Below are 26,975 nucleotides of genomic sequence, written 5' to 3' on the forward strand. Positions count from 1 at the left end.
ACAGCTTAGGTAGGCCCTTAGCCAAATATATTATGCACTAAATATCTGGTTTTACTAACAGCTTACACATGTTTACACATGCTTTAGGATTACAACTTTCTTTTCTGTGTTGCTGTTGTTGTAAGGTTGACGCGCGCATGCATATATATATATAGAAATGCGCGCATCTAAAGGTGCATTTACACTCACTACTAGTTATGATAACGAATTTGACTAGTAACTGCTAATTTACACTAATGAAGACAGATACAAAAGAGAGAGAGAGAGAGAGAGAGAGAGAGAGAGAGAGAAATTTAAATGGGAAAACGATGACAAAGAGATGGCTGCTGTCAAGAAAAATGTGAAATAAAAGAACGCAAATCTATGTAGGTTTTCTTTCAAAATAAATTATGTCTCACATAATTTGTTTTCTGGGGAAAGAGGTGATTAAGGGTGGGAGAACCGTTTCTGGTGAAGGGGAAATTCCGCAGACCGTCTCTCCCTCACAGGCCATCCTCTAAAACGATGTTGATGTCAAATTTGCAATACATTTATTAACGAACATTATAGATTAGTTTAATTCCTTTCTCTTTCTCCCTCTTGACGCAGTTTCAGTCTTCCTTTTAATGAACTCATTCTGTACTTTTTAAAAATCCCAAGCGCTGGTCTGCTCTCCACAGACACCTCACTGCTAGCCCTACCTTTCTTGTCACATGACTTCCTGGGTAAAAAGGACTTACAGTCCTGGAAACGCAGACCGAACAAAGGAATACTGGTGCAAGTTCTATACTCTTTTCTTTTTTTGTCTTTTTTTCATTCCTAGCGCGAACAGCCGAAGGCATGAGTCTAAAGGTTGTTCTGAGGGCAGTTGTTGTCAGCTCTCAATGTAAATGTAAAGTAGGTAGTCGTGTATATAAAAATAATGAAGACCTTGCATTGTTGGGTCGGTGTACATGAATAGGGTTTTCACAGCTGGAGGTCCTACGACAGGTAAGGATGGTCACCTGACAGAAAAAAAAAATGCAGAGTGAAATTCGAACGTTTTTGTGTTGCTGACGCCGTGTGAACGATCACATTTCACGCAGCAGACGTGAAGTCTTGTGTAAACAGTGCCCAGCACTTGAATGCAATGTAGTTCTCTTGGGAGGAGAACCAGTGAGGACAACTTGTTCAGGTCATAATTCCCAGGCAGCCATTTGTATTCTGGAATATTAAATGGAAGAGACTAAATCGTTGTGCATGCTCTGCTGTAAATCACGCACACTTAAAACAGACTTCTGACAAACAAACGGGAATGTTGAAGTCATATAAATTAACTGATTTATGCCAGAAATTCTCTCTCTCTCTCTGTGATAGATATAGGCACACGCTTTGGGGAAATAAAATCATATTTTACTGAGTTTATAGTTGACAATTGCCATTCCGTACACAGTGCCGCAGCAACAATATAGTTCGCACATTTTCCGGAGTGAAATGGATTTCTACCAGATTCTGAAACGCTCATGACCTTTTCAGGTTTCCTGTCCTATCCCATTGACAACAAATAGGTTAGGATCGAACTTGTTTCTCGCTTGGTTTATGACTTGGTGGACGCTCACTGTAAGTCTGATGAAAGGCCGCGAGGTCCCCCCCCATTCCCCCAACCCCCCAAAATTCATTGATTTTGTGGCAAAGCGCACAGAATAGAACTAGTCACGCTTTAACTAGACATTGTGAATGTTTTATTTTTTTCTTTTTCTTGGAATTAGCCGCACACGGCACCATAATCTGTCTCCTGCCTACTTTCGGTTTTTTTTTTTTCTCTTATGTCTTCACAGAAAGAGAGAAAGAAAAAAGGGAGTAAGCCAGTAGTAACGAAAGAAAACGCAGAATGATAGTGAAATGAAAAGAAAATAAAAAAAACATTAAATAACGAGTGGCTAGTTAGAGGCTCGTTATAGTCTGTCACCTCATACGAAGTCGCCACCGGCCTTCTGTCTCTCTGAACAAAGAAGGCGTCGACTTGAAACGATTTGTTCGGATTACTGTAGAACGAGATCCACCACGCCTCCTTCCCTTTCCTCCTGTTACTCATACGCAGTATCGAGGGCAATCAAGGGATCGGATCCCGAGAGTCAGGCAGTCAAAGTCTTCTGCTACAACCAACGGTGGTACAAGAGTAGATATACGCGCGGAACCTGTCACAAATACGGTGTCCATTAATGGTGGCAAAAGAAATCCTTCAATTTTCCAAGAGCAATAATAATAAAATATGAAATAAACTATCAAGGCTCGATCAGTTCCATACACCTACTTTTGGTCCATCCTACTTTCATAAAATATTAAAAGAACAATAATAGAACTGTTTTATCAAGCTCGTAAAATATGCCACTCTTTTTTTTATTTGTAAGACAAATAACCACTCAGCTTTAAAAAAAATAAATGGGGCATTACTTCTATGCCCTCTTTCATTACTATAATACAATTAACAATATTCACAGAAGCACATCAAGATTGCCTGTTGCTGCTCTGCCGGAGTACAAAGCTACACGGACCTATACACTCCGGTCCACAATCTATGTCATGCAAAGCTAGTTGTAGCTGAAAAGGTGGTGGTGGAGGTACCGGTTAACGTACATAAATTGGTTAATTATAAAAATAATAAGAACCCAGCCATGAACAGAAAGAACAATGTGACCAAAATGGAATTTATTGATCCATTGTCGTCGATAGTATACGTAGGATAGCCAGGACTGTAGGAGAGCAGAGGCACTAAAGGTCTTTTAGTGTCTCCGAGGAGAGAGAGAGAGAATGAATAATCGACCCTTTTCCTTGTACTAGATAATGAAATATTTTGTCAGTATTCACGTTTTCGGGTGAGTGGTATTGATTAACTGTCCCGCTGAAGAAATGCATGTCAGGGTGCGAAGAAGAGGCATATAAATATTTGAACGGTTGACCGATTTTTATTTAACACAATAACTTATTTGTCGAACTAACACAATGGGTCAGATTCTTCAGTATGCACTATACTGCACTGTAAACTGGTTTTTCTCTTTCTTTAAAATTTACGTTTGCATAAGTTTTTCTATCGTAAATTGTTACGGTAACATCTGCAACTATAGAAATAATAGAATTTCCTAGTAAAATGCTAATCATCCAAAAGAAACTGAACAAAGGTTGTGCGTGTGTACTTTCTGATGAAATTTCTTAATTTCAGATTTTAAAAGTTTATTTATTCACTTGGTGTAAGTATGAGAAAGTACAGATCTGTAGACTCACTTTGTCTCCATTGTTTATCATTAGAAGGAGAGAAAGAATAATTACAGAGTTAAAAAATAAAACGATCGTAAGTATTGATGCTATCAAAAGCAGTACCGTATGTTGATTTGACATTTTAATCTTCTATCTTTTGAAACGCAGTGGATTACTGGTATGGATCGTGCCTTTTCTGGTTCGACACATCGAAAGCCACGGCAGGGGAACTTCATGCGAGACCGCAGTGCACAGCTGTGTGTGTGCCTGTTGCTAGGCAACACAACTTTCCGCATGTCGCACATTGATATTCAGAAGCCTCGTTTTCGCTTTCAGGGGTGGAGCAGACGGCGCGAAACAATCGGCAAAGTTATGAGCTCGAAGCCGCTGAGACACGCGTTTCTCTGTAGCGAAGAGAAAACGATATAGAAACCCTGACAGTGTGAGGAATACGTGCAAAGACTAAGGACAACAATGACGTATTTTAACGGGGAAGCTATGATTGATGTCAACATTGGATTCTCTTACTTTCAGAACTTCGCGTGGTGAACAGCAAGCCTTCTGCTTCTACTGTATACAAGTGTATGTGAGTGTTGCGAACTGCGTCTATCTGCATTACTAAAAGTGTAATTTTTTCGTGTGTGCGTGTTTCCTGCTGAGATTTACTTCAAGAGAAGACAGATGAAATGAACTAAATGGATAAATACATTCCAGGAGTACTGTTTCTACTTTGCGTGTCGTCTTTTACTGCTGCAGTTAACGGTAAGACAAGATCGAGCCACTCGACGATTCGGGTGTTTATAGAATTAGCGACGGACTCTCATAGATTACCATATTTCAACTCTGTGAGAACATTTCCACGAATCATGTAGCGTCACAGATAGAGAAATGAATTAACGGTTATTATTCAACAAACTTTATATGGATAGAATTTGCAAGGTGATGCATGGGGTTAAATTGGGGTAAACTGGAAAAGCCATTTATGAATTGACCATATATATATTATAAAGTACTGCATTGCTGAGGTACGTGCGAATACAGCTAAATGTAGTCTGTTCAACAGATGAAAGATGATTATTTTGTATACTTTGATAATACACTACACTATATGTTATCGACTAACGTAACACGTACGCACACACACACAATAACGTACTTGCGTGCTCGATCTCTCGCTCTCATACACATTCCATCTTAATTTTTCCTTGCTCTTTTTCTCTCACGTACACGCGCGTGTACAGGGATAATTTGGCCACACTTTCAAACAGCCTATCTCACGCTGACGTACAGACGCACGTACGAACAGGCGCGTAGGGCAAGGGTAGATCGAACAATGATCGAACAATCGAATTTTTTTTGGGAAAAAAAAATAAGTGTGCTGTAAATGAGATTGGATCTAGTGTACCTACGAAGTGGAGATGTGCAGAATATTTTTGTTGCCATTTGTTCGCAGCACTATGCAACTGTGGAACAGACTGTAATGGCAGCTGTTCCCCAGGCACCTACTTTCATACTAACTCAAGCACATGCCAGACATGCCCCCAAGGGGCCTAGTAAGTATATTATTTTCGATGAAGTGTCTTAATTATCCTCATTTATTATTTTTAACTACAATAATTTCACAGTCGTCAAGAATGCCTCCCCCCTTCTCTCTCTCTCACACACACACATGCTAGATGGAGCTGGATGGCCATAACTAGATGCAACTTTGATTAATAGAAAATTAAGTTTCTGTATTTTCTTCTTTTCTTTAGAAATCTTAGTCAAGAAACAAAATGAAGCATTGTAAATTAAAATAAATTAAAATATTTAAAATAAGGCGTAAGACATTTGACAAATGTTGTTATTTTGACATTCTGTTGGCTTTCTAGCCAGCATTCCCAGTTGGCACTGTGCCATATCCTTGTTCTATTTTTGCTGTTTGATCACCTGGAAAGTGATCATGCTGATTTGATTTTAATGAGCTTACAGTCATATATGATCCTGTGCACAGATATGCAAACACATACCTGTATATGCAATTAAGCTTGAATAAATGCATTTGTACACACAAATATTGTTTGGTAAACCAAAATTGTAAAATTTTTGTCAAATTTTTATTATTTATTTAGTATTTATTTTTATTGACTTTATTAAAAATAATTTTCAGCTGTCCTGGTGGAGCACAACCCATGATAAAATGTAAAGCAGGAGCATACAGCGCACAGACTGGGCAGTCTAGTTCTACCAGCTGTGTAGTATGTAATATTTTTTGTCATTGGATTTTGAGATTTTCTGTACATATAGGGGTGGTACAGACTAGTAATTAGTGTTCCAATTGCAGGTGGAGCAAAAAGCTTACATAGACATCATAAGCTATTGCAGAGCTTTTGATACTTTATGGTATTTTCTCTTAACTGAATTATACTGGATGCCTGGCATCAGCTTTTCATTTGAATAAATGATGTGCTCAAATAATTTTTGGTTTATAGAGATGTAGAACTTACTGGCCATTTTCAGAGCTGTCCTGCAGGTCAATATTCAGATCAGGATGGGTCAACAAGCTGCAAAAGCTGTCCTGTAGGCCATGCATGTTCATCCAATGGCACTAGCACACCAACCAGTTGTGGAACTGGACAGTATGCCTTGGGAGGTGCCAGCAAATGTGTTGTTTGCCCCATAGGGTCCTATTGCCCAAATTCGGGAAATTCATCAGTTTTGTGTGATGCAGGATATTACACTTCTAGTACAGGTAAAGACATTTTATAATTTGTAAAATAAAAAGATAAAAGGTAAACAAAAATCAGCATCATTTAGCATGTCATTTTTTGTTTTGCAGTGCGATTTCATGACAATGAATTTAGAGACTCAGTGTTTGTATTTCCTTGGTCCAGGTCAGACTAGCTGTGTTCAGTGTCCAGCAGGATCACAGTGCCCCAATCGAGGAGCACCTGTGGTATGTCCAGCAGGCTTGTACAGTACACTGGGCCTGGGTTATTGCCTACCTTGTCCGGCAGGGACATACTCTGGCAGCCAAGGTTTGTCATCTTTCATTCTTCATGAAAACTCTGCATCTGCATATTACTGAAGTAATTACTTCTAAGATCATTTTTTTAAGAATGAAGAACTACATCAGTTTGTTTTATTTTTCAAACAGGTGGATATGACAAGGTTGTGGATTTTTCAAAGCTCCTCTTACAATGTTTATTTGCTTTTGGTGTATTGTTATTTTTTTTAATCAAATGCTGAATGTGAAAATGCATGTAAAATGTAAGTTAACTGGAAGATTTTTCAGACATATTTTTAAACTTTTCACTGGATGAGAGGTTTGAGCATGACTGACATGGTAATTTAGTATATTCAGGACAGTTGTGCATGTTCATAAAGATGAAGTTGTCGTCTGTTGCCAGGGTCCAGCTCCTGCTTACCATGCACCAAAGGCCACTACTGTGGCAATGCCACCTCAGTCCCACAAGCTTGCAGTGCTGGTTATGTTGCTTCTGCTGGCAGCTCTGTCTGCACTCTATGTTCCTCAGGTGATTGGGATACTTCAGAATTTGTTTAACTCCTGTGTACTGAAAAAGCAAACATGATCACTGTTGTAACAGGAAAAAAAAAAGGTACTATAACGTTTTGACGTGTTATGCTAGTTGCATTTACATCTCTCTTTTGTTGATTTTTTTCATTTAATAAAGGGTTGGGAAAGATTGTTTCTCATAAATGATTTCTAGATCTGTTTATTTTGCTTTTAGGCAGTATTACTGATTCAAGTCAGGAGATGTGTCAGCAATGTCCAGCCGGCAAAGAATGCACCAACCCCACGTAAGTGAGCTAAGTTTATCTATTTACATTAGAGAAATCTTAAAATCTAAGGACTTACTTGTCATCATTGCATTGCATACTTCTTGTCTTGCATGTTTATGAAGACTTTTTTAAGTATTGAGAGAGATGTATTCATAAGGTTATTTTGCATAATTGATTTGATTTTATCTTTTGTGACAGACTTACTCCAATAAACTGTACACTGGGCACCTACTCTTTGTTAGGTGATGCCAAATGTACTCAGTGTCCAGCTGGATCCTATTGTCCTGTTATCACTAATGCACCAGTGGCCTGCCCTTCAGGTAGAGCAATATATTAAAGTTGTCAATAAAAATTTGGTTTGTTTTCTAGCCACTGCAGAGAATGCTTAAAACCTATAGATGAGTGTATGTTCAAAATGTTCAACACCATCAGTCAATATGTCAATATGACTTTTCAGATACATATTCTGAGGCTGGATGGGTGACATGTCGACAGTGTCCTGCAGGATATCAATGTCCAAATGCTTCCTCCGCTCCTGTACAGTGTTCTCCTGGCTACTACAGTGCTTTAGGCTGTAAGAATGTCTTTATATTGGCAGGAACATTATGATGGTTATTGTCAAAAACCTTACAAAAATATTTACTAATCTGAGAATTGTACTAAACATTGTGTTAATACAGTTAGATAGTCAAGGGGTACCAGGATGGTCAATGTGAAGTAAAACTGCTGTAGTTAACGTTTTAGAAATTGATAAAAAAATGAGAGACGTCGATCGTTGACTTTTTAAGTTTGCATGAAATTAAGCATTCAGCTGAAGTGGACTTAGACTATATTTTAAGAGTAATGTAGTAAAATTTCAAAATTCATTTTAATCAGGGCTCTGTATAATCAAGTTATCACTTCATTATCAATTACTATTTTCCAAGGGTTTAATGTTCAGGCATTATAAAATATCTGTCTGATATAGCATGGATTTGTTTCTTTTGTAAGATGTAGAGAGAGTTGGGAATGGATTGCAAATGAAGTTATCGAATACTAGAGAAGGTTTTGTAACTGAATCTCGTCAGCATAAAAGGAATATAAGACAGCATATGCTTTCAGTGAAACCAGATGTTAGACATTAAGAAACTTGCCATTTAGGTGTGGTTAACACCAGTTAACATATTGAAAGGTTTCTTTTTTTATACTCCTTTGGCTTACAGCCATGACGTGCAGTCAGTGCATTGCTGGGAATTATTGCCCAAATGGTTCTTCAAGCATGACAACTTGTCCTTCAGGATACTACTCACTTGATGGGGCTTCATCATGCATAGGCTGTCCTTCAGGCCAGTCATGTACTACAACTTCTGCGACTGTCTGTGCAGATGGAACATACTCTCTGGGTTATACCACTAGTTGCACACCATGTCCAGCAGGTAGTCAAAACTTTTCTTGTTTTTATACTCTAGTTATTTTATTTTGAAGTATTTTTGTTTTGAATACAGTGTGTATGTGTGTGTATTGACATGGGTAGTAGTGCAAGTGAGAGAATGATGTAGAATATAAGGGTTTTTTTAAAGCTTTAATTCTTTGTAAATTGTTTAATCAGAGGCTTTAGGCTAAGAAACATGAGCAGCATGGAAAACTTTTAAATATTCCAAACCTGACTACGAACTTTACAGCTTTCTGGATTTTTCAGGTTATAAATGCCTTGACAAAGCCAGTTCTCCAGTGGCTTGTAATCCAGGGAGTATAGCATCAATGCCTCTTCCTCTGGATGTCAGATTTGCCCAGCTGGGTATAGTTGTGCTTCAGCTGCTGCCTTTCCTACAATATGCCCTACTGGTGAGCTATGGATGACAGCTTCTTAGTTTTTCTATTAGAGGTTTTTTTATTTGCTGCCTGTTGGTTAAATATGCAAGACTGTATAGTTAGCAGTTATTTTTAAAATATTCTCATAAGCCATTTCAGTAATCTGAAAACTTACAGTTATTAATCCAATTAATAGTGAGGGTGGGGTTTTATTTTTGTTAATAGGATATCAGAGTTCATCAGGGCAAACATCTTGTGTGGAATGTCCTCGTGGGTACAGATGTCCTAGTATGACAGACCCAACCCAAAATGTTGCTTGTGCCCCAGGAACCTACTCCATTGCTGGACAGACTATTTGTACAGCATGTCCTGCTTCTAACTATTGTCCCAGTACAGAGTAAGTTGTATTGTAATTATTGTATTGAAAGAACATTTTATTTTTTACTAGTTTCAAAGAAAAAATCTTACAGCTATTTGTCATAAGAAATTTTTGTGAATTTATTGCGGATGACTTTAACAATAATCTGCCAGCACTGTTTGCCTGTTGCTGCTGCTATCGACATCATGTTTGTGTCACAATGCACAATTTTTGTTTTTCAGGGAGGCTTTGGTATATATTTGTCCGCAAGGTTCTTACTCAACAGGAAGTGCAACATCATGTACAGTGTGCCCAGCTGGCAAAAAATGCCCAAACAAGGATGGGTCTGGGATTGCGAACTGTGTAGTTGGAACTTACTCTTTAGCTGGGTCAACAGTGTGCACAAGCTGTCCACCTGGTTTTGCTTGTCCACTCACTGATAGTGATGCAAAAATTGCCTGTCCTGCTGGCTCATACTCAACTGGGGGGCAGAGTAGCTGCACCACTTGCCCTGCTGGCAGGTAAGATGTTTAATATTGGGGTCACATTTATTTGATCTCAAGTGTTCTCGTAACACGAGTTACACTTTTGCTGAAATATGAAATGTTTTGGAAATTGTGATGAGGCACTGAAAATTGTTTATAAAAGACAATTTTAGGGTTTTTGCCATTATTTTACTCCTTAAAAAGATACCTTTCTTTTGAAAGTTTTTAATTTTATCTGGAAAGTATATGTGTGTATATCTATGTATGCTGAGCATGATACATTTGGACTGTCTTGCAAAAAGTCTTTTAAAAGACCTGGTCGTATGTGGTGAGGTATCTTTACAGTATTTGAAGATTCAAGATATTTGCTTGACAGTTATCTCTCTGCAAATCAGCTTTCTTTTCTGCAGTACTAAGAGAACATTTTTGGAGCACTGTTTAACAAAATCTTTGTTGCATGCTACAGAGGTGGTTTATTTGCAGTGCCTGTCCTTCCACCACTGTGGCCACTACAATATCTTGTGGCAATGGAATGTACTCTGATAACAACTCTACTTCTTGCACCCAGTGTCCACCTGGTTTTGCCTGTCCTAACACCAATGCTGCCACTGTGTAAGTACTGATTTTTTAAGGACATCTATAAAGAATTCATGACAATCAGTTTCATTTTCAAAATTCCGGAAGAGAACATTGCAGAAAAATGTGTGGGAATGTGCTATCTACCATTATACTGTTGAAACAATTTGTGCTCATTCTGAAGCATTCTCACTAAAATCCACGATGATGTGGCAGTGAGAGGAAAATAACAAATGAATGAGTGGCCACATGCTTTGCATGATGCCTAAAGGAAACTGTGGCATGAAAAGCAATAAGAAATGGCTGTGAAAAGAACAGTATTGAAGACACTGTTAGCTGGCTTTCAGATCCATTTGTGTAGTATTCAAGAGAAGATATCTTTCTACAAGTGAATGCACTTCTGGGTTGCTTGTAGCCAGGGCAGCAGTACATGTAGCATAATAACAGTTGTAAGATTCCATAAAATTCTTTCATACATTTGTTCTAATACAAAGAAAACGTCACCAGGTGACATAATTAAATAAATTTGAACAAAACCAAACAAACCAGAAAACAAACTACAAAATAAAACCGCAATCCATATAGAATGCAAAAAAAAGGGAAAACAAACACAGATGAACTGGACATGCCCTTACATCAATAATTGATCAGTTATTCAGATGAGACAGAGTAATTGTGGCAGAATGTATTAGCACAAGGAGAGCAATTTTAAAGCGTTTATTTTAATTGAATAATGTATTTTGCGGTAGGTGATATACATCTATTAGACTACTTAAGTATATTAAATAGAAAGTCACCTATCAGAATTAATAATAATAATAAATGCAAACATTTGTGAAGCACATTCTTATACTCCTAAAGAGTATGGTCTTATTGCTTAAGAACAAGAATGAAGCATGGACAGCATACGAGGGACAGGAAAACAAATAATATATGAGCTATAAAAGAATAAACTGTACTAAACGAAGAATAAAATCAAATACAGAAAACACAAAGAGGAATCAAATAACAAGAACAAAAGCTGAGAGTAACATGATATTGCAAAAGGAAGGGTATGAAAAAGGACAAGCATTATGGGAAACGTTAGATTTGCCGTGACTGCTGACCAGCATAAGTCAGCCAGTGCTGATTAAGGAAATGAATGAATGTAATACAAGAAAAAAGTTTTTCTGTCCTTAGAACGCCTTGCCTAGATGGGTATTACTCCCTAGGTGGTGCTTCAAGCTGCACTTCATGTCCAGAAGGGTACAGCTGCCCTCATAAGGATCAGGGCCCAGAACTATGCCCTACTGGATATTACAGTGCTCCGCAAAAAACTAACTGTACTGCATGTGAACCAGGCTATGAGTGTCCAACAGCTCTAGGTAGGCTACATGGGCTGTGATAAAGAATGCTATAATAACTTACAAAGTGTTAAAAATTATCAGAAGGTCTGATTGTTTTATTGTCTGTTGTCGGCAGTATTGTTTAAAAATAAGGTCATCATAGCATTTGTGGATGTTCTCTCAAATAATCTACTTGGGGAATACATTATATTTTTTAATTTTGATTCTGAATCAAGTCAAAACTTAACTAACATTTTTAGAATCAGAGCTTATTTGTACATTGAAAGGGGGACAAGGAAAACTTGCTTTAAAAGGCATGATTTAAAAATTTTCATTATGATTTTAATATTTGTAAGTAAACATTCACCAGAACTTGAAGTATTTTCTGAACTTGTTCAGAAGGTGACTAATCAAGGTATCTTTTCTTTCTAGCCTCCAGTAAGACTCAGTGCATAGCTGGTTACTACTCTAGTGGGATGGCTCTTACCTGTCAACCTTGTTCCTATGGCTACACCTGCCCTGCAGGCTCAGCCTCTCCATCGCCAGCAGAATATGCTTGTGCCAAGGGAGGATGGTGTAATGGCAAAGATTTCTATCCATGTCCAGCAGGAACCTACAATCCTTTCAATGGTTCCAAAACTGAAAAGGATTGTGTTACATGCCCTGCAGGTAGGACTGTAGTTTTAATTTTTTTTTTTTTTTGCATTTATTATTGGCAGTATTATTTTAGTATTTGTATGACTTTGTTAAAAGAAATGAATGGAATTGTTATTTGTTTCAGCATCTACAGCTAGAGAGTTGTAAATATGGATGAGGGATAGAAACACATGTATGTCGTGTTGAGTTTCTTTTGAGAAAGTATGAACCATTTTTTTATTTTTTAGGCTACTACTGTGTGGGCCCTGGTGTTGAGGATTATAGCAGCTTCCCTTGTGTGGCTGGTCATTACTGTTTGGCAGGAACAGTAAAAGCTACTCAGTATCCTTGCCCAGGTACTGGACTTAATATTGAACATTTATTGGTCAGCTTTAGATAGAAGGCAAAAGTCATATAAATTTCATCCTGTAGGACACAGGCTAAGTAAGTTATTTTATCAAATATTATGTCATGATGATAATCATCTATAATAATTTCATATTTCATAATTTCTTTTGAAAATGTTATTGTGTTTAAGTCAAGTAAAGACAAGGTAAAGAACAAGCTGAGCATTGCAGTTTGTTACTTCCATAGGTGGGACATACATGATAGATACCAATGCTACCAGCTCTACCCAGTGCCTGCCATGCCCTCTAGGGAAATATTGTCTCCAGGGCTCAAACACTGCAGGGCAAGATTGTCCACGAGGATTCTATTGTACTGGAAGCCAGGCCTCTGCACACCAGAACCCCTGTCCTATTGGCACATATGGACCAGACCTTGGATTTGACAGTGAGAAATTATTTCCATTTGTTGTTCATTTGGAGACTGAAGTGATTTTTACTTACTTTAGATGAAGATTCAAAGTATAACTTTTAAAAAATGTAAAATTTATTTGAAGTTATTGTTTTTATCCAGACTACACCCAGTGTGTCATATGTCCTCCTGGCTTCTTCTGCCCAATGGGAACTGCAACACAACCTACTAGTGCTCCAATGCCATGCGTTCCAGGCACATATAATCCCAATAACAACACTGGTCACCCCATCAACTGCCATAAGTGCCCAAAAGGTTTTGCCTGCCCTTTTCCTAACCAGACTGACTATTCTCTACCCTGCAAAGAAGGTTAGTTTAAACTGATCTTTGTGTTTTTTCCTGATTGCCGTTTATTTCTTTTAGCTCTGAATATTTTAGAAGACAGTATTTGATTCATTTTTATTTTGCTAAAGACTTTTTGTTTAAATATATCATATTGTTTTGGAGGAAAATGTTTCAGACATGTCATTTTTAAATGTTATATTAGTTAACATTTTGTCAGCCCCAGAGTGGTAACAAAAGAACAAAATACAACCAACTTATTTTAATTTCACGAGGACTTCCAGTGAAAGGTCAGTAGGACTTTCAACCTTTACAGTGACCAGCCTGTTTGAAAGAAGCTATTTTGCACTTATGGCTTTTAGATAAACATGTTAAAAGAAGATCAAAGTTTGAGTTTCGCCAAAGTATTACTGTATCCTGATGAAGAGAAAATAACTTTATTTCTGAGCTAGAATGCTCCACTTAGATATAAGACCTGAATGAAGTGATGTATTTGTGTAGGTTATTACTGTCCCTTGGGTACAATAACTGCTGACCAGTACCCATGTCTACCGGGAACCTTTACTGGACGTACCAACCTAACATCTGCTGATGAGTGTGATCCCTGCCCACTAGGATTTTACTGTAACTGGGGAACAGGTATGTTTTATTGAGGCAGCTAGTGAAGCAGTGGCTAAAGCATCTGTCACCACAACAGTGAGAATGGGCTCGTGTCTCAGCTCCAACATACCTCAGTCTGGATGTGATACCTGTTTACTAGATTTGTGTACTGAGCATATTTATGGAATTGTGTTATATATTATAAATGATAAATGTACTTTTTTATTGACCCAGAGTAACAGATAAGTTTTACTATGATAGTATATATGTGTGTGTGTGTGTATATATATATACACAGTAAAGGTATATATTTGCAAGTATTTATTGTGACAAGAGAAGTGTGAAAAAAGTGAACATCAAGAAGTAATTTTTATTTTCAGATATGTTTCCACAAGAGTGTTTGTTTGTTTTATAGGAGGGACCATATCTCCACCACAGCCATGTGGTCAGGGTCATTACTGTCCCTTGATGACACCATCCCGACAAGATTTCCTTGCCTTGCAGGCACATACTCTAACAAATCTAACCTTTATGAAGCTTCTCAGTGTGATATCTGTCCTGAGGGCTTCTATTGTAATGGTGAGCATGAGATCTTGTGACTTATTTAAGATACCTGCAGTTAGGTTTCTTATGTCACAGACATTTTTCTTATTCTGGGAGAAATTGGGATGATGATGAAATATGTGAGTAGGCTGTGCTCAGTGTTTAATTGAAAGTGACGAGAAACACCGAACTGACCTTGTTTGGTTTGTGTGTTCAACAGTGTGATGTTGGTTAGCCCCCTTTTTTCAACATGAGAGTCCATTTTTCAGGTGGAGAATCCAAACCGACAGACTCTTGCCCACCTGCTTACTACTGCCCTGCTGGCACAAAGTTTTGGTCACAGTATGGGTGTGAGAATGGCACATATAATCCATCTTACGGCAAATCTGACAGATCTGCTTGTCTTGTATGCTTGCAGGGTAAGACTTGCATGTAAAAGTAATATTCTGTTCGAGTTTGATAATTTCAAGCCTACATCTTAGATATTATGCATCCCAGGTATTTGAGAATTTATCACTGCTATATTTGACACATTTTTTATTTTCATGACTTAATCTGTCCTTTCTGGAAGGAAAGATTTTTTTTCTCAATTAGTAAGTTTAAGAATTTTATTTCATTCTGACTGCATAATCAAATTTCTGCAAATCACTTTGTTTAGTTGTCAGTATAGTTAATAACCTATAATGTGGTCCATTTTATGGGCAGGTAATTTCTGTGAGTTTGCGGTGACAGTCCCTACCCCTTGTCCAAGAGGAACATATATGCCTTATGGAGCTGATGGCTTTGGAAATGTAACTGGGCAAGGTAGGATTCTTTTTTGTTTTTGCATGATTTTAGAAGGCTTACACATTTGTTTTATCTTGTGTACCAAAAATTTGAGTTATTCCTTTTGGAACAAGCCAGATGACTTGAGCGCTTATTTTTACATTTTCACATTTTTACTAAGCTGTAGATCCTGCAACTGAAGGTGACTGGCTTATGAGCTGATTAATTACTTGTTAAGCAATATGAAAAATTATAATATCTTTGAATTTATTTTTCTGTGAAAGGCTATCCACAAAGGCATTTAAAATTATGAGTAAATTTTTCATGCTTGATGCTGTATTTTCAGGACTGCAAGCAAAAAGCCAGAGTGACTGCATTGCCTGTCCTGGAGGTTATTATTGTGCAGAAAAAACTGTTACACCAGCTGAGTGTGGATTAGGAAAATATAGTAAGATAGGACAGGATCAGTGCCTTGACTGCAAACCAGGGTGAGTCACTTTTGTGACCTATAATAAGCTTGGTGAATATCTTGTAATAAGATGAATGGTTTTCCAAAGGTTAATATGGTTTAAGATGATGTAGAAATTGGCAGAATTACATGCTATTTACAAATCCTGGGTTTGTCATGGGTTTATAATTTATCTCAACTAATGTTGTTTACTTCCTTTTGCCAATTTTCTTCCTAGATTCTTATTTCATAAGGTTTTATGATGCATTCAGAGCCAAAATTACAAATAACTAAAAATGATGCTTAGAAAGAGTGATACTTCTTCTATTATAAAAAATTTTTTCATAATAAAAACCTTATTAAACAGTTTAACTGAATAAACATCAAAATGTTTGGTGCAGCTCTAGTTAAGATCATTGTCAGGAGGTATGACTTCTTAAAAATACTGTTTTCCTCAAGTTATCTTTGTGATTGTCTATGTAAACATGCAAATGAATGGGAGCAGCCACATTTTTTTTTATTATGCAGCATATTTAAAAATGGTCCCATATATAAATGGATATGCAGGTCTTTGTTTTTTTTATGTTGGTTTTTTTTTGTGCAAGTAACCACCCTCTTTTGATTAATATGGTATGCCTAAAAGGATGGACTTGCTGAACATAAGCATTACTACTTTTCTTCTTTGAATTTGTACCATATTATTGCTTTTTCCAGTTACTACTGTGACAATATGACCACATCAGAAATGGATATGCTAAAGAACAAGAAGTGTCCAGCAGGCAAATACTGTGCTGGAGGTCTCTCTGATGTCTCCAAGGCCACTGCTTGTTCCGTTGGAAAATATTGTCCAGAAGGTAAGTCTGATATTTTCAATTACAATTATAGTTGTAGATGTTGCAAAGTTACAGAATCAAGACATAACTTCCCATCTTTATTTTGTACTTAAGAGAAAGGAAAAAGGAACAGATTGAATATTTAGAAAATTAGAAATTTGGCTGGATTCCTCAAGAATTATCTTTGTGAAATATCTTTCACAGGCCTGACATGATGTGTCTTGACACTCATTTCAAGATGCAACCAAATTCTATTTTGTGTTTGTTTTTTCATGTTCATGAACTTTCTACTTTATTTGATATACTCTGAAACACACTTTGGCTGAAAACAGCTACTCCAGTGGAGATCAACTGTCCAGTTGGTACCATTCGTGCAACAGAGGGTGGAGCCAATATAAGTGTGGATTGTGTGCCTTGTGGAGCAGGCTCTTACTGTCTTGAAGGGTCTTCAGCAATTTCGGGGAAATGTTTACAAGGCTTCTACTGCCCAACAGCTTTTCCTAACCCCTTTGGAACTGAACCACCAACAATTGGGTCATATGGCAGTCAGCAGGTTTGTGTTGATAGAAGAATAAGCGTGAGTAAATCTGTGACTAATATAAGGTGTTTCTTGAAATACCTAAGCATGTTTATTATTTAAACCACTTTTTTTTCAAAATAGGTGAAATCAGTTGACAATATTTTCAAGGACACTTTTGTAACCTGAAATAGTAATAAAAAATCCTCAGGTTCTATCAGGTTTGAAAGTTTGCATACACTAAGTATATTTTATACTTGACATGAATTCTGCAGTTTGATGTGCTTGTTAACAGGAACCTTGTCCTGCAGGCACATTTACCAATGTTTCTGGTACACCTGATGTAAACAGCTGCCAGATCTGCCCAGTAGGATATTATTGTCCTCAAGCATCCCCCAGTCCTGTTGTTTGTCCCCAAGGTTACTACTGTGTGGAGCGTAGTGAAAAGCCAGCTCCATGCCCTATGGGCACATATGGCAATAACACCAGTGAGTGTGTCAAGTTATTTTCTTTAGGAGGAAGAACTGCACATAATGGGAAAATAAAAATTTCTTGATGACAATCCAAAAAGAGATTATATAAAGAAGAGACATAAGGTAGGGAAAAAATACTGTATGTGAGGATATTAAAAAATGGACATTCAAATGAAAATATGAGGTACTATAAAGCTGTTAAATGAAAGTAATTTTAACATGAATTAGTTGTGCATAGTATTGCTGTTTTGCTTATTGTCATTAATGTAAATCGCAGAGCTGGGTCAAAAATCCGAGTGCATGCTTTGTGACCCTGGAAGCTACTGTGATGCCCCGGGACTACTGCAGCCTCGGGGCCCTTGTGACCCTGGGTACCTGTGTTTTAGAGGTGCCTCAACTTCAGCGCCTACTGATGGTGCAACAGGATCATTGTGTCCGGCAGGTGGATACTGTACGCTAGGTATGCACATAATGTTTGATTTAGCATCATTCATAAATTTGGGAAATTAATCTTTTGTTGATGGTTGGACATGAGGAAAATTAAATTACAATGATTGACAAAGTAAGTAATGTCGCCAATATTTTATGGTGTTTCATTGTTGTTTACTTTCAGTGAAGCTAATGATAGAGAAGGGTAGATTGAAAGCTAAGGTTAGGTTTGCATGTGGAAACTATCCATTTTGGCAATATTTTTTCACTAATTAAGTGTGGAATTAAAGTCTGGATGCTACAATCAAAATAACAAAAACTGTTGCCAGGATCATATGAAGCCAAGCCTTGCCCAGCAGGAACCTACAGCAATGCGACTGGTGCTGTCAACAACTATGACTGTTTTAAGTGTGACCCAGGGTACTACTGCTCCTCTGTAGCAGGTGGAGAACCCACCGGACAGTGCTGGGGTGGTTATTTCTGTACTGGAGGTGCCAAGACACCTCGTGAGAACATAACTTCACCTGGTAGGTACAGCATTTGTGTGTTGTCAGAATTGGAAGAAATGATTTGCTTTGCAGAACATAGATGATTATATGATGTATTTATACCAATTAGGCTTACTAATAAATCTCAAGTTGCAGTCTCCATGGTCATAAGGCAACCAATAACCTAAGGGAAATATGAGCCTTTGATGATGACACAAAACAAACGAACAAGCCAAGGTGTTTAGCTATTTTGTGTTTTGCCATGTTGGGCTTGTCACATAGTGCAAAGTGGCAGGGTGGCTCAAATCCACCAGGCTGCAGGTGAGAGCTACCAGGTGCTGTAACCAGGAGGCTACCAATAAGCTACAAGGCTGTCTTTCCAACACTGACTGGGAGACATTGACAGCCCCCTGAGCAAACAGATGTCATGTCTTTTGTTGCTTTATGTGAGGAGTTGTGTATTCTAACACACTACACCAATTCTTTAGCCAACAACAAGCCATGGTTTTAATGCTACAGTTAGTTACAGTCTGGCAACTTGCAAGCTGTGTGGCACAACTTGCACACAGTCGTTGGCTACAAGAAAACAGTACCACCAACTGATGCAGATGCCATTCTCTCTGATAAGCTGAATGAGTTCTACAGCTGCTTTGACTGGGATATCACAATAGTGACAGACATACCTTGTATCCCCACTACCCGCTCCCTTTGTTGTAAGTGAGCACAAACAGTTGAAAACTGCGGGAAAGCATCTGGTCTTGAATGAATACAGACCCATGACCTTGACATCTGTTGTGATTAATGCTCAGGAAAGACGTTTTCAGACATCTGTTATGCACCACCAGAGGCAAACTGTACCTTCTCCAATTTCCTATCAGGCTGATCGGTCAGTGGATCATGCTTTTTCTCTAGCTCTTCTTTTCCTCATACGGCATGTTGAATTTTCTGTCTCCCATACCTTTTGCCCCGACTGCAGGGAGTCCGTAATTGTTTATCCAATATCATGATGCTCAGTGCAGGCACACCCAAGGTTGCATCCTCTCTATCTGTACTGTCTTTTCACCACTGTCTCCTCTCTCAGATCTGTTTGCTGATGACACCATGGTGGAAGATCTCATTGTGAACAATGATTAGTCTGCATACTGTATAATGCCTCTCTTACCTGGTGGTGTGGTGTGGTGAAGTGACAATAGTCTACAACTAAATGTGTCTAAGACTAAGGAGATGGTAGTTGACTTCTGCAGGAAAAAAGAAGCCCTGTAGAACCTTATTGACAGTATCAACAGTGAGGCCAGAGAGCAGGTTGACCATTTCTGGTTTCTGGGAACCACCATCTTGAATTACCTCATCTGGGAAAACAATATGTATCTATCATTAACAATGACTTTACTTTCTGTGCCAGCTGAAAAAGTTTGACCTGATGAGGAACATTCTGGTCCAGTTTTACTGGGCAATGATTGAAATGTATTGACATTCTTAGTCACCGTCTGGTTGGCAGCACCACCTAGAGATAGAAAGTCTGACTTGACCAGGTGGTGAGTACAGTTAGCAGAACTCTTGGCTGTGACTGCATGCACAGTCTGTGCCTAGTGCAATTTGTGCAGGGTGTGTAATGGCTCATATTATTGTAGGCCGACTGTGGTCAAGTGCAGACATGTCCAGGCCAGAACATCCTGCCTGAGAAACAGTTTTTATGCTGAAGTAGTGAGTAGCCCAGTGAAGTCTGCTGTGGCACAAGTCAGGATTGAATGTTCAATGTGTCTTTTTGAACTCTTTGTATGAAGTGTGTGTAAGCTCACAAGCATGCATGCTTGTATTTTTGAGTATGTTTGTGAGTGGAGTTAGTGATGGGTAGTGTATAGTGTATGTGAAAAAGAGAGATAAGAGAGAGAAAATGTGCAGGTGTGTTTATGGAGGAGTGTGTGCCATGTGTGGGCACACAGAATTTTTTTTCGTTCTTCTGTGCATGTCATTTTTAGGTGCATTCACCGAATGTGCATAGAATGGCATCTGCGGGATAGTGTGTGAATGTGTCATATTGGTATTTGTTGACTAAGTGGTGGCTGCCACTAAGACTTTTTCCTTGTGCAATGTCACTTGGCTTGTAAATGAATTCTTCTTTATATTTTTTTTATGTCATGCAGGTTATTATGCACCAAATGGTTCTGTGGCACAAGTGGAATGTGAAATTGGCACTTACATGCCTTACTATGGAGCTTCAGAATGCTTTGTTTGTGAGCCAGGCTTCTTTTGCGATAGCAAAGCCTTGAATGAGTCTCAGCCATGCCCATTAGGAAACTACTGTCCCAGAGGCACTCACACACCACAGACCTGCCCTCCTGGCACATTCTCTAACCAGTAAGAAGGCAGAGTTTGTAACAGCATGATATGAGATTAAAAGATGCTGTAAATTTTGTTATAAGGAGCATGTTCATTAGACTTCAAGCCATTGTTCATGTGGTAAAATAAACGATAACTGCTTTCAGAAGTGTCTTTATGCAAGTAAAAATATTCATATTATTTAGCTGACTGTCCAAACATTTTTGCTACAAATATCCTACTTCAAGTTTTCATGGTTGAACTGGTTTTTTTTTTTTTTTTTTATACATGCTGTGAATAAAAGACAATGACAAAACAAAAAGCTGTCTAAAAGGTTTAAAATTTTAAGACTGACAGAAAAAGAACAAATATTAGTTTTTGTTCATGTAGTCGTGTTAAAAATGCAATAACAAAATTGCAAAGTGTGTTGGAAAGTGAGGTATTTTTCACAAAACTTTAACCCAATCACAGCAGCTAACTCAGCATGAGTACCTAATATTTCAACCTTGGAAGACTGAACAGGTCTGGTGTGAGAAACAAATTTAGGTATTTATTTAAACAAAAATATATTGCAGATTTAAACATTATGTTTTAGGAATCATTGCTAGAAATGCATTCTTTTTTTACAGAACCCACATGACATCCATAGAAAATTGCACAGCATGTCCAGCTGGCTACTACTGTCAGGACAGAGGTCTTTTTCAACCAACTGGCAAATGCAAAGCTGGTCATATATGTTATGGTGGTGCCACTGCGAGTGACCCAGTGTATAACAATGATCCCTCTGGTAACAAGACAATTATCACATGGGGAGACTCGTGCCATGCTGGTTATTACTGTCCTGAGGGCACAGCACTCATGGTTGCATGCCCACGAGGAACCTACAACCCAGACCGTAGGGGGCAGACGGAAGAAGCATGTGTGAAGTGTGACCCTGGAAAGTACTGCAATGGAACTGCCTTAACGGAGCCTTCGGGGCTGTGTCTTCCAGGCTATTATTGCACTGGAAACTCATCATTGCCTGATCCTGCGGATGGGTTGACTGGAAACATTTGTCTAATGCACCATTTCTGTCCAGGAGGAAGCAGTGTTCCACAGAAATGCAGCATTGGGTATTTTGCAAACAATACTGGATCCTCAGCATGTCTTCTGTGCATTGCTGGCTATCTTTGTTATCCTGGAGAAGCCCCAAGGATCTGCCCACGTGGTGAGTCTAAGTCTGATTAAAACAAAAATTTAGATTTAGTCAACTATATACAATCAGGAAATTATGAAGTTTCAGTGCAATTCAATTTTCCCAAGACATCATTTAAACATCAATTTAGTATTTAATAGAAATGTTTTGCAGACACTAAATAAATTCATAACTTTTTTTTAACCACTAAATACATTCACATCCTCATTTTTTTGTTTTTAAATATTTTTATGACATGTTCGCTGCTATATTTTTCTTTATTGCCATATGGTAAAACATTGGTTTTGGACTTCACGTTCATTTATTTAAAGTTTTTAACCTGTAAAATACAACAGAACATTTTGAGTAAATATCAAAATAGAAAAGTTTGGAAGGAAACAGAACCTTAAATTTTCTAAACATAATTTCGCATGTATGTTTACGTAAAACGTGACTCTGAAAGTGCAAAAGTTTTCTTTTTTTTTTTACCCATCTATCCATCTATGATTGCTTAACCATAAAATGCTTATTTGGAAGATAAAATAAGTACACAAGTAACCAAAAATGCTACATGCTACTCCTATGTTTAGGTTACTATTGCGTGGCCAGCACTCAGGCAATTCCAGTAACAGCAGGAAAGCCGTGTCCTGTTGGCACATATGGAGCAAGAGATGGGCTTTCTTCTGCATCGGAATGCAGTCCATGTGATGCTGGTTACTACTGTGAGACTGAAGGTAATAAAAAAATGTTTCTGTGCATATAACTTGTAAGTTCAATCAAAGCACTTTATCTTGCCTTAGCCAGTGCTACAGCAGGTGCACTGTTTGTCAAGCGTTTTAAATTTTTTTAAATGTTTGGTAATGCTAAGTGCTTCAAGGAAAGTAAATACTGCATTTAAGCCTTTAATGGCCATGAAATTTTTATAGCATTAACCACAAATTGGGTCCATGCTATTTTGCCATTCATTTCATGATGAAAATGCACACACTGTGGAAAATGCAGTACCTATTTAAAACACGAAAAAATCAGTGTAATTAACATGCTCCACAAATTACAATGGCAAAGCTCATTACATTCCTTCCACTATTTTCCTACCCAGAGATCATGTCAAGCATGACTTTCACTCTGGTTCTGTTTTCTTGGTTGATCAGGTCTTCTTCCCATGTATACTTGGCAATTCAAAACATAAGACGTGCTATCACAGTAGACCCAGATTTTTGTACCATATTTCTCAGGCTCACTGGGAATTGATTGTTGAAAAGGACATCTGCCCCTAAAGATGACTAATTGTTCATTAACTTTCACATTTTCTGAGGGTTCATAACATTCTTTCAAGTTATCTACCCAAACAAAATATTTTAGAGACTGGTGATCGCTTTGACATCATTCAGCAGCATCAAATCGAAGCATCCTTCTCAGCTGACCGAATCTAGCTTTGAGCATCGCTTCTGTGTTTCTTGCTCCACAACAGTTCCATCGGTTCATCCTAAGCTTTATAGACACCAGGCAAAATTAGTACACCCATAAAGCACTCAAAGTCATTGTTAGTCATCTTCCAGTTTTCACCATAAACTAGTTCGCCCTCCTTGTTTGTCCATTTTATGATGATGTCAGAAATTGCTACTGTAATCATCGTACAATAAGGAAGCAACTTTTGTAAGGTCCACCACTACATGAGGCATTTTCTTGACTGAAGAAAGAGGGGAACACCAAAATAGGTTTTAAAAGGGGGTTATGAGTAATTCAACACAGAGATAAGGTCAGGTACACACAGGGAAGGTGAGGTGAAAAATTTGGATGACGCAATGTTTATTTCTTGGAATTCATAAGCATGGGGCATTTATACCAGGGGTCTACCTAACCACTGGTGGTTCATGATAGAATTTTGATTTTTGCAGATATTTAAAAATTCATTTTATCCATGATGAGTCCACCACTAAAGTGTCAAGAAATTTCAAAATGTTGAGATAAATGGTTCGCATTTTATACATAGCAAAACTTCGGTTGGGGTAGGTATGGACCCCAGCGAACGTTAGAGGGTTAAAAGCAGAATCATTGCTACACGTAAATTTCAAATGCTTTCTGGTAATTTACAACCAGAATTCCTTCCTGGTGTAGCTGCTAAAAAGATGGCCATGAAAGGTGATGTTCTATATGTATCCAGTTCGAATATTTTAGACCATCTTCAGCTGCAGGTCTTAGGATTTCCTTCACTTCCATTCACTTTTGAGTAATTTATGTGAACTAAAGGGGCTTTATAACTATCCTGTTTCCAATAAATACCAAACAACCATTTTGGCTTCCATTTTCAAGGTAAATAATCTAAAACAATCACATCAAACAATATTGGTATTGCTTACCTGTTGTTGGAAGAGAATATTAAGTGCACATTTTGTTGCTAAGGGCTTTACTTTTTCTGTTTGGTAGGTCTGACAAATGCCACAGGTGTGATCAGTGCTGGTCACTGGGCCTTGCAAGGAGCTCGGAAGGCCACTCCGCAAGAAACAGACAATGATATGTATGGTCTATGTCCCAAGGGAAGCTATTGTATTGAAGGCAGCACCTGGCCTCAGCCATGCCTTGCTGGAACTTATGGGTAAAAAGAGGGTTTTTTTCTGATGAGTTAATTAAATCTATTAGCTTATTTGATAAATGCACTGCTATTTTCTATTGAATGGATGAAGAAATAAGAGGCTGTAGTTATGGGTTTGTTTAAAACTTTTGGCATGTATAAAGACAGATTCTGGTGATGTTTTGAATGTCTCTTGCAGGGACATAAGGGGCCTGACAGGCAAAGAACAATGCAAAATTTGTCCTGGAGGCAAGTACTGTCCATATGACAATATGACATCTGTGAGCCTTGACTGTGATGCTGGTTACTATTGTTCTGGAGGATCCCCGGTGAGCAACCCAGTCAACCAGAGCTATGGCAGTGAATGCCCTAAAGGTTTGTAGATGTCTGTAAAACATGATTCTCAGCAGATATGGTGTCTGTTAGATAGTTTTTGTCATTGACAGAAATTTTGAGCATAAGAAGTGTACATGGTTGAGCCTAAGCAAGAGGAATGCTCAGAATGTGAAGAAGAATCTTGTGTTTGTGAAATGATGAGAATGAAATGTTTGATATCAATTTTTTTGGTGAACCTTTCTCTTTAGGCTACTATTGTCCAAGTGGATCTGCAGCACCCATTCCATGTGCAGCCACAAAATACACCAATCACACTCGAAGCATAATCTGCATTGACTGCCCTGCTGGTCACTACTGTCCTGTCAACACGAGTGACCCTATCCCATGCCCTCAAGGCTACTGGTGTCTGGATAAATTGGAGTTGTATAAGGATTCATGCCCAGCTGGTACCTTTAATAACATCACTGGCGCCACTTCTTCTACTGACTGCTTGAAATGCTCTCCAGGGTAAGAATGTGTGTGTGTGTGTGAGAGAGAGAAAGAATGAGTATGTAAATGTGTGTATGTGCTTTTGTGTTTATGTCTCTGTGTGCATAGAAGGTTGTTAGGAGATATATGTCATTTGCTTAGAATGTGTAGTTGGTCTTTTGCTGCTTTAATACTTAAGATTAAGATGAAACATCAATACTTACCATTTATTTTTTATTATGGGTATGATTTATCACATTTTTACACCACAGGAAATTATTTTCCTGCTCTTATCCACTGACTCTTTCTCAGTTTTTCAAACACTTATTCTCTACCTGTAATTTATACATGACATTTTACAGGTGGTACTGTGGGTCAAAGGGTCTGGCAATGCCCACAGATAGGTGTGATCCAGGGTGGTACTGCACTGAAGGAGCAGTGTCAGCACGCCCCAGTGTATCTGCACAGGGTGACAAGTGTCCAGCAGGCAGTTTCTGCCCACGTGGAAGCTCCCAGCCCTTACCATGTACCCCTGGGTTTTACTGCATCAATGTTGGTGAGCAGTGCACTGTTGTCTTCTACTAGTCTTGACAGTAGGAGGGTACCTCTGGTTTTATCATTTTCTGTTAGTCCTTTGTCATGAAGCACTGGCCATAAGACTGAAAACCTTTATTACTTTACTTTGTTTTGTTGCATATTCTTTACAGACCTACCCGATTGGTGACACATATCACACTCAAAAGACTTTTTTCATATCATATTTTTCATATCATCTTATTAATGCCTCGAACATGAAATTACAAGGAGAAACAAAAATCTTGAGAAATTAAATAAAAATGATTTCCTTGCCTGTTCAAATCTCTATTTGGGCCAAAGCTGTGGAATCATGGGTGACCATAGCACAGCTTAAAATACAAGTTGCTCAGAAAATACCAAAAGCTCAGGTGCAGATATGGAAACTATTGTGTCTTTTGAATGCACAGGTAGATATAGTGATGGAATAAGTGTTCCCAGAGGATTCATTGTTGAAAAGACAATGTTCATATGTGCAGAGGTTGGGGGTTGAATTGTTTTTTAACACCGTCAGCAAGTAAGGCTATATCACGGCAAGGCAGCCAGTCCTGTAAACAGATGCCAAATGCAAAGAAAGAACAGCATTCTTGAGACAAGACCTGAACCCAGGATAGCCAACCTTTACTGTATTGGTGACATGTGCTCACTGTTGCGCCACCGGACCACCCTTGTATGTAGAGCTGACTTCACTGTGCCTACACAGTACTTGTTGCGAATGCCACTTTGCTCCTGAGTATTTCTGAGTAGCAGATATGCTGGAAAAGCAAGAGGATGTTGAGGTACTGCTTCCAGGGTCTGTTTCTGGTATTTCTGTAGTGTGCTTTTTCTCATCCAGCAACACAGAGTAGTTGCTCAAGCACTTAAAGTTATCTCAATGAATGTACTTCAAATTCAACTTTTCAAATTCAAATTACAGTATTATAGCTGTGACGGATGACGCAATATGTTAGTGTTAGATGCACACAGTAAATGAGGAGGAATACCTGCAACAGCATTCCTTTTCCATTTTCTATAAAAAAATTTCCTGCAGACAAAGTCTCATTTTCTTACTGTCTTTTTACATTTACTACAGTATAATAATAATAAATGCAAATTTTGTAAAGCTCATACTCACACTCCTAAGGAGTATGCTCTTAGTGCTTAAGAACAAGAAGGAAACATGGACAACATAT

The 26,975-nt window shown here is 38.2% G+C and overlaps 1 protein-coding gene and 1 long non-coding RNA gene across 2 annotated transcripts in view; one reads left to right on the top strand and one right to left on the bottom strand.

The window, feature by feature from the left end:
- Positions 1-296: 296 nt before the first annotated feature.
- Positions 297-3,460, bottom strand: LOC112557624. The gene is made up of 3 exons (XR_003097977.1): positions 3,337-3,460; positions 2,005-2,156; positions 297-1,182 (listed from the first exon to the last, which is right to left on the bottom strand). It is a non-coding gene; the product is annotated as an uncharacterized LOC112557624 (long non-coding RNA).
- Positions 3,461-3,563: 103 nt separating this feature from the next.
- LOC112557616 overlaps positions 3,564-26,975 on the top strand; it is a 93,535-nt gene continuing 70,123 nt past the window's right edge. The window contains 38 exon segments of the mRNA XM_025227600.1: positions 3,564-3,975; positions 4,667-4,766; positions 5,363-5,450; positions 5,713-5,944; positions 6,087-6,230; positions 6,603-6,728; positions 6,945-7,014; positions 7,195-7,316; positions 7,454-7,570; positions 8,199-8,411; positions 8,675-8,722; positions 8,725-8,820; positions 9,013-9,184; positions 9,388-9,666; positions 10,114-10,242; positions 11,386-11,570; positions 11,964-12,200; positions 12,416-12,523; positions 12,762-12,959; positions 13,086-13,292; positions 13,767-13,904; positions 14,281-14,340; positions 14,343-14,444; positions 14,678-14,827; positions 15,114-15,212; positions 15,520-15,661; positions 16,336-16,475; positions 16,787-17,007; positions 17,267-17,459; positions 17,722-17,904; positions 18,203-18,400; positions 20,506-20,719; positions 21,310-21,887; positions 22,445-22,588; positions 24,282-24,450; positions 24,626-24,801; positions 25,011-25,269; positions 25,593-25,786. Of these exon segments, the coding sequence (XP_025083385.1) occupies positions 3,909-3,975; positions 4,667-4,766; positions 5,363-5,450; positions 5,713-5,944; positions 6,087-6,230; positions 6,603-6,728; positions 6,945-7,014; positions 7,195-7,316; positions 7,454-7,570; positions 8,199-8,411; positions 8,675-8,722; positions 8,725-8,820; positions 9,013-9,184; positions 9,388-9,666; positions 10,114-10,242; positions 11,386-11,570; positions 11,964-12,200; positions 12,416-12,523; positions 12,762-12,959; positions 13,086-13,292; positions 13,767-13,904; positions 14,281-14,340; positions 14,343-14,444; positions 14,678-14,827; positions 15,114-15,212; positions 15,520-15,661; positions 16,336-16,475; positions 16,787-17,007; positions 17,267-17,459; positions 17,722-17,904; positions 18,203-18,400; positions 20,506-20,719; positions 21,310-21,887; positions 22,445-22,588; positions 24,282-24,450; positions 24,626-24,801; positions 25,011-25,269; positions 25,593-25,786 (6,298 nt within the window). The 5' untranslated portion in view covers positions 3,564-3,908.

This window comes from Pomacea canaliculata, linkage group LG1, assembly GCF_003073045.1.
Source record: "Pomacea canaliculata isolate SZHN2017 linkage group LG1, ASM307304v1, whole genome shotgun sequence".
NCBI lineage: Eukaryota > Metazoa > Mollusca > Gastropoda > Architaenioglossa > Ampullariidae > Pomacea > Pomacea canaliculata.